General features: G+C 43.7%; 1 protein-coding gene across 1 annotated transcript; it reads left to right on the forward strand.

Annotated features, from left to right (window-relative positions):
- Window positions 1-4,779: 4,779 nt before the first annotated feature.
- BDNF (brain-derived neurotrophic factor) lies at window positions 4,780-6,261 on the forward strand. Its single transcript, XM_010019023.1, has one exon. The coding sequence runs from the start codon at window positions 4,802-4,804 to the stop codon at window positions 5,540-5,542; it is 741 nt and encodes a 246-aa protein (XP_010017325.1). The 5' UTR covers window positions 4,780-4,801; the 3' UTR covers window positions 5,543-6,261.
- Window positions 6,262-7,115: the final 854 nt, after the last annotated feature.

Genomic DNA, 7,115 nt, shown 5'->3' on the forward strand with positions numbered 1-7,115 from the left:
CCCGCGCTTGCGCGGGAGGAGCCCCCGTCCACAAAAGCAGATGGCTCCAGGCGTTCCCCACCCTGGCCTTGAACCCTGCCGGGGATGGGCCAGCCACAGCTTCTCTGGGCACCCTGTGCCAGCGCCTCAGCACCCTCACAGGGAAGAGCTTCTGCTGAATTGTAGAATCATAGAACGGTTTGGGTTGGAAAGGATCTTAAGATCATCTAGTTCCACACACCCCACCCCACTCCCCCCCGCCATGGACAGGTACACCACACACTAAACTATGTCTAACTCTCCCCGTGTCAGTTTAAAGCCATTCCCCCTTGTCCTGTCATGACAGGCCCTTGTGAAAAGCCCCTCTCTAGATTGCCTGTAGGGCCCTTTTAGGTACTGAAAGACTGCTGTAAGGTTTTCCAGATCCTCCTCTTCTCCAGGCTGACCCAGCCCAGCTCTCTCAGCCTGTCTCCAGAGCAGAGCTGCTCCAGCCTTTCGATCATTTTTGTGACTCCTCTGGACTTGCTTAAGCAGATCCACATCCCCATAGTGTTGGGGGCCCCAGAATTCTGGGCTTCCAGAATGAGCGATGTTCAGAAATCTGTCTCAAATGTGGTATCTATCTGACACGTGTTGTGTGACCTGAGAGAGCAGTTGAAGGCTAGGTCTCAAGGGGGCTAGTATGTATGTGTGATGTGCATACAGATAGGCAGTATCTACAACAGCCTATGGGGCAGCAGTTGAACCAAGATTCCCTCTCCTACCGAAGGCATCTTTTGTGCCCAGCAATGTAGCTGAACAGGAGTGCAAAAGGGCTGCAGCATTTATTTGTGGTCCCTAGAAGGTGGGGAGTAGACCTGAACCTCCTACAGTTGAGACAGGAGGCCATGAATGCGTGATAGGACTATGGGTTGAGGCCATTCAGTGGTTTTTAGTTTGAGTTTGGTTTATGTTTTTTTTCCTTAGCTGCATGTCTGACTGAAAGTGGCCATAGCTACCCTGTTCTGTCTGGCATTCTGCGATACTGGTGCCCTCAGAACGTGTGGTATCAGCCAGGTTGCTCCAGTTAAGCAACATTTGGTGCTGATGAGGGAGTTTTACCATGGGAGGTAGCCGCTCACTCTACCAGGGTAGCATCAGGCATGGGTGTACACAGAAATGCTGGGCATCTCTGTGCAAGGCCTCATCATGGTGGATAAGCTCAGCATGGAAAGGGGCAATACTTTGCTCAGGAGTGTAGGATACTGGAAGACAGGAAAATACAGCTTTCTCCCATGTTCCCCACCTTGGTTCCGCTTCCATGCAGGGTGACATGGTGACTGCCTTGTGGTCAGAAAGGTGTACGTAATCTGTTAGTGTTTGGGGTTTACAAGGCACTTAGTGTAACAGGGCAGGTGGTATCTTTAATCTTTGCAATTTAATGAAGGCTCAATAGTTGGGGAGCAGAGGGAAAGGACTGGAAGCTGCCATCCAAAGTGTTTCCAATGACCTTTTTGGTGCTACATTGGGAGATTAGTCCTACCTCACTAAGTGTGAGATGAACCATGCATTCATGAGTCAGTTCAACAGTAGCTGAAAGGTGGTATGTTTCTACCCATGATGTGAGATTTAAATGTTGCTCTGCTATAGTATGTTAAACTAGTAGATTTAAAGCAGCTGATGCTGGAAATTACTATGGCCTTTAAAATGAAGAGATTTCCTAGGTGTTAAAACGTTATTTCTTTCTATTAAATAATTTGATCTTATTTTGCTGCCAAAGACGAGAACTGTGTATATTCCTCAGATGACAGAATAATCTTTTCACATCCTGCTCACACAGTTAGGCATAGTCAGAGATGTATTTGCAAAGAAGTAGATGTTTGCTTTATTTGCTTGCTAGCAGCATTGCATGTGTCTGTGCTGCTAAAGCTTACTGTGACATTCTCTTCTACCGTTATAAATCAGAGGAAGAAGGGTGGCTTTCAGGGGGACACGTTTCCTTGTGTGTTTTCAGTATGTTACATGGGTAATGGCTGTCTTGGAGTTACTGGTTTTCAGAGCCTAGTTGTACACTGTTTCTTGCCAGTCCAGATAACAGTGGTGGTTCTACGTCACCACATGAGATGTAAATTGATCAGGCTTGACAGCAGTTTCCTTGCTAAATGAAAGGCAAAATTAATTGAGGAAGGATTAATTTAATGTGAGCTATAAAGTACCATTGGATCTGGTGACCAGCCAGCCGTTGGCAGAGGATGCTGAGGTCTTATTGAAGTCAACTGGTGAGATTTCTCCACATGCCTCTTCAGTCTTCTTCCTAGTGAGGAAAATACATGTGTGAATCGAGTTGCACAGCCGCTATTCTGTTCATTTCACATCCCTCCAAGTTCAGTGCTACCATGAGGTAAACAGCCCAATGACAACAGGTAAGGATGTGGCCTGGTCCAGAGATCCTGCCTAACTTAAGGTTGACCTACTTACCTTGAAAAGCGAATGTCCAGCCTCGAAGCAGTGTATATAGCTGATGGGTGCAAGCTTCTCTTTGTTCTGCACTTGTCTTGGTGCCTCTTGTGTGATGTCTTCTCTCTTTTGCACTGGAAGGCCCCTTGGGGTACTACTACGTGCTCAGACAGAATCTGTCCTCCAGAGTCAAGATATTGGCTGGGATCTCTGGGCACTACTCTAATGAAAATAACAGGAACTTGATTAGGAGCCAGATAGTCTGTGTTGTGTTCGCTGCTCTGGTGGTCTCAGAGTTTGATGTGGGTGTTTGGGGGTTTTCCTTTTAAGTTTTATATAATACAATTCTGAGAGTACATGAATTATTTGTGTTGCCTGTTCCACTGGCTCTGCATTTGTATGCTTGCTGAACTACCCTTTCTCCCTCTTGTCTTGTCTCTCCTTGTTTGATAAAGGAAGACTGATAACCACCTTCCTTGAGTTGTAAGTCATCTCTGTATTTCTCTTCCTCCCCTTTGAGGAAAAAGTCTGGTATTGTTCCCTGTAGAATGTTTTAAAAATCCAAGGATGAAAAAAATCTGCAAAATATTAGTGTTCTGCATGGTTAGAGCAAACACTATGTTCCTGTGAGTCACAGATGTCAGGTTTGTTTAATCGTAATAAATCTATGCCACACTAACACTTAAACAGGAAGAAGGATGGAGAGATGAAGAAAGAGTTGTGCTGGGGTAGAGAGGATTCTTAGCCAAAATCTTGTCTGAGAGGTGCAGGGACACAAACCCAAACACTTCCCACTCTCCCCACTCCATTAAGTACACTTTGAGACCTACATTTTGGGTACTGCCTTTGCAGTACATATTTAATTTTCTTTGGATGCTTTATGATAGATTGTCTTTCCATGTTCCCGTCTTAAGAGTACTAGTTTCCCACAGCATATTTGCAGGAGATGAAGTAAGCCTTTTAACATAGCACCCTGTTGGCAAACAGAAATAGCATTTACTCCAATGAGAGTTGCCAAATATGAGGTACTTCCGAATGAACTTCAAAAGCTCTGAAACAAGCATTAGCTGCTGCTTCAAAAATGTGAACAATGCCATTGCTTTCTAGCAAGCAGAAGTGGTGAGAGCAGGGATTGAAAAGAGAAAAAATAGCAATTGAATGTGATGGATGTTGTAGTAGCACTTGGGATAGGTCAAAATATAGCTGCCTGTCACTGCAGGGTTTGGGGCTTCTTGTAATAGTACACAAAGTGTGTACTCTGCACTTGAGGAGGAAAACATTTCTACTTTGAGGAAAGTACAGTCTACAGAGACTTAGCAAAGCGCTTGGGAAGGAGCAGTCCTACAAGTCCAAGCTGTTGGGAGTGCTGAGAAGAGTGAGTTGTGCAGATTCCAAGCCTCAGGAGCAGTTTTCTTACTGGCACTTCCCTGGTGCTACCCCTCTACACTCAATGAAGATAGAGCCAAGCGTACACATAAGCCTCAAAGCGTAACTTGGGGCAGAGGGTGAGAGAAACAAGCAGGCTTGTTGAGTGTGGCAGTAGAGCTGGTTGTGCTGCTGGATTTCTGCTTTGCTTGCTTGAGAACAGGCACTATAGAGCTTTGGCAAAGCACAGTGCAGTGGTTCTGGTGCTGTCATTTCAGGGTAGCTTTTATCAGCCTGTAATCCACCAGGTCCCTTCCACAGCATTCACATGATGCGAGCAAGCTGTCCTGCTCAAATTTAGTCTACTGTGCTGGACCATTTTCTTGTTGTATATTTATGCATACATACCTTCTACTTTTAGTTGAGGAACTGACCTGCTGAGACCTCAGAATTGTGTGGTGGTGGCTTCTTGTGTTTTGAAGATTGCTTTCAAAATACAAATGCAATTTATCCTGGTGCTCTTTGGGGGGGATGGGGAGGGGATTGTGAATAAAATGACAAAATATTTTGACATAGAGAGATCTTAAAAATCAAGTATTTCCACTTGAAGTGCAAGTTTGTGAAGCTGCCTTTTATTGCTGAAACGTTGCATTGCTCAACAGCAGTTGTGTCTTTGCTGTTACTTTAAATAGGTGTAATCAGTCAATAAATAAGGAGGTTGCATAGTGTTTAATACTTACTACAGGAAGAATTTGGCATGTAAGAACTCTGACTTGGTGGCATCAGTGTTGCGCAAGCTTTGGCATATGCTTTCTCTGAAAGTCTGAATCAAAAGAATGCTCTTGTACAAGAGTATGTTTTATCGGGGTAATGAGCTGCGGCCGCATGCAGCAGATCTCTGCAGAAAATGCATAATGTCTCATGACAACTCAGATGAATTTTATTATTACTCCATCCCTTGTAAATTAATTTGTTTTTTCCTTGTTCTTGTCCTTAACAGTTCCACCAAGTGAGAAGAGTGATGACCATCCTTTTCCTTACTATGGTTATCTCATACTTCAGTTGCATGAAAGCTGCCCCAATGAAAGAAGCTAGTGTAAGAGGACAAGGCAGCTTGGCTTACCCAGGTCTTCGGACCCACGGGACTCTCGAGAGCCTAAATGGGCCCAATGCTGGTTCAAGAGGACTGACATCACTGGCGGACACTTTTGAACATGTCATAGAGGAGCTTCTAGATGAGGAACAGGACATCCAGCCCAGCGAGGAAAACAAGGATGCAGACTTGTACACATCCCGAGTCATGCTAAGCAGTCAAGTGCCTTTGGAACCCCCACTGCTCTTTCTGCTTGAGGAGTACAAAAACTACTTGGATGCTGCAAACATGTCCATGAGGGTCCGGCGCCACTCTGACCCAGCTCGCCGTGGGGAACTGAGCGTCTGCGACAGCACGAGCGAGTGGGTGACAGCAGCGGAGAAAAAGACTGCAGTGGACATGTCCGGGGCGACTGTCACCGTCCTGGAGAAAGTCCCAGTACCCAAAGGCCAACTGAAGCAATACTTCTACGAGACCAAATGCAACCCCAAGGGGTACACAAAGGAGGGCTGCAGGGGCATAGACAAGAGGCACTGGAACTCCCAGTGCCGAACTACCCAGTCTTACGTGAGAGCTCTCACCATGGATAATAAAAAGAGAGTCGGCTGGCGCTTTATAAGGATAGACACTTCCTGTGTATGTACATTAACCATTAAACGGGGAAGATAGTGGGTTTGTGTTGTATAGATTATATTGAGACAAAATTATCTATTTGTATATATACATAACAGGGTAAATTATTCGGTAAAAAAAATAATTTTATGGACTGCATGTATAACTGAAGTTTATACAGTACAGTAGTTCCACAATCTATTTATTGAACATATCCATGACCTGAAGGGGAACAAAAGTCATTTGCGCACAAGGTTTAAAAAAAAAAAAAATACAAAAAAAAAAACCAAAAAAGGAAAAAAAAAAAGAGACCCGAGCAAACAGCGAAGTCTGCATTACATTCCTTGATGACATTGTGGTTTGTTGCCGTTGCCAAGAATTGAAAATAGAAAAAGATTTAAAAAAAAAAAAAAGAATAAAATTGCATGCTGCTTCAATTGTGGATTGATGATAAACTGTCCTCTTTCCGAAAAATAAATTGAACCAAAACATTCCGTTTACATTTTAGACAGTGAGTATCTTTATTCCTGTTAGTATTATATCTGTTTACTGCTTTTAACTCCTGATAGCGTTGGAATTAAACAATGTCAAGGTGCTGTTGTCATAGTTTTACTGTTTCTCTTTTACTTTTGAACTCCCAGCAGATTGAAAAAGGAAAAAACCAACATCATTACCTTATCCTGGATTAAAACCCAATTTGTTTTTTTGTATGTTGTGAAGGTGTTTGCAATAGCAATCCAACTACTGACAAAAAAGAATAAAAAAAAGAGGCAACTGAAAAAGAATGGTGATGTTCCACTGTTCCACTTCACATTGTAAAAGCTTAAAGACAGCACTTAATTAACTATATGGCAACATGCTTTTTTGGGTTATTTTCTTCTTTAATTATTTTTATTTTTTATTTGCTGTCTTTTGAGACCTGCATTTGCTTATACCATGTTTGTTTGTGTTTGATTTTTGTTTCTCTTTTCCCTTTCGTCCCTCTGGAAGGATGTTGGTTGTGATCTTTAAAGTATTTCACTTACCGTATGACTGGAGCTTGTCATATAGAAAATACTTTAGTAGAGTGTTGAAAGCAATGACCTTCATGTAATAAAAGAGTCTGTGCTGGGATCAAATGTCTTGGTGAAGCACAACAAGAATGGCACTAGAAGGAGGGTCTAGAAAGGTGATGGTGGATCTGCAGTCAGGTTGGTCATGGGACTAAGTAGCTCAGCGAGTTCAGGGGCAGAGAGCAGTGTTTTGGGTTGACTGAGTAGTCAGCACCGAACGTGGTCCTGTGCACCCTGTGAGAGGGAGAGCTTGCCTTGCCTACTGATGCCTTTACCCTTCAGGGCATTTCCAGCAGCCCCAGGCCCTCAAAAGTGCAGTGTGAAGCTGCAGTGGCACCTCTGCCTGGTAGATAGCTAGGGAATGAGGCAGAAAGAAGCCTTGCATCCAGATGAAGCAATTGGAGTTTGTGTGGCTCAACCTCTGCTGTCAGCCTTATTTTATGAAACAAATAGTGGCATAAAAAAGAAAAATACTCATGAAGTACATGAGGAGCAAGTGCTGGAGGAGTTGGCTTAACGTTGTGGAGGTTCTGATAGATTATTAACTAGGCACTGCCCCTCTAACTATCCTGAAGTGT

This window comes from Nestor notabilis, unplaced genomic scaffold, assembly GCF_000696875.1.
Source record: "Nestor notabilis isolate BGI_N333 unplaced genomic scaffold, ASM69687v1 scaffold9717, whole genome shotgun sequence".
Classification (NCBI taxonomy): Eukaryota; Metazoa; Chordata; class Aves; order Psittaciformes; family Psittacidae; genus Nestor; species Nestor notabilis.

Bases quoted from the DNA above. Each gene is read 5' to 3' on its own strand.
- BDNF (XM_010019023.1), top strand. From the start codon at position 4,802: ATGACCATCCTTTTCCTTACTATGGTTATCTCATACTTCAGTTGCATG.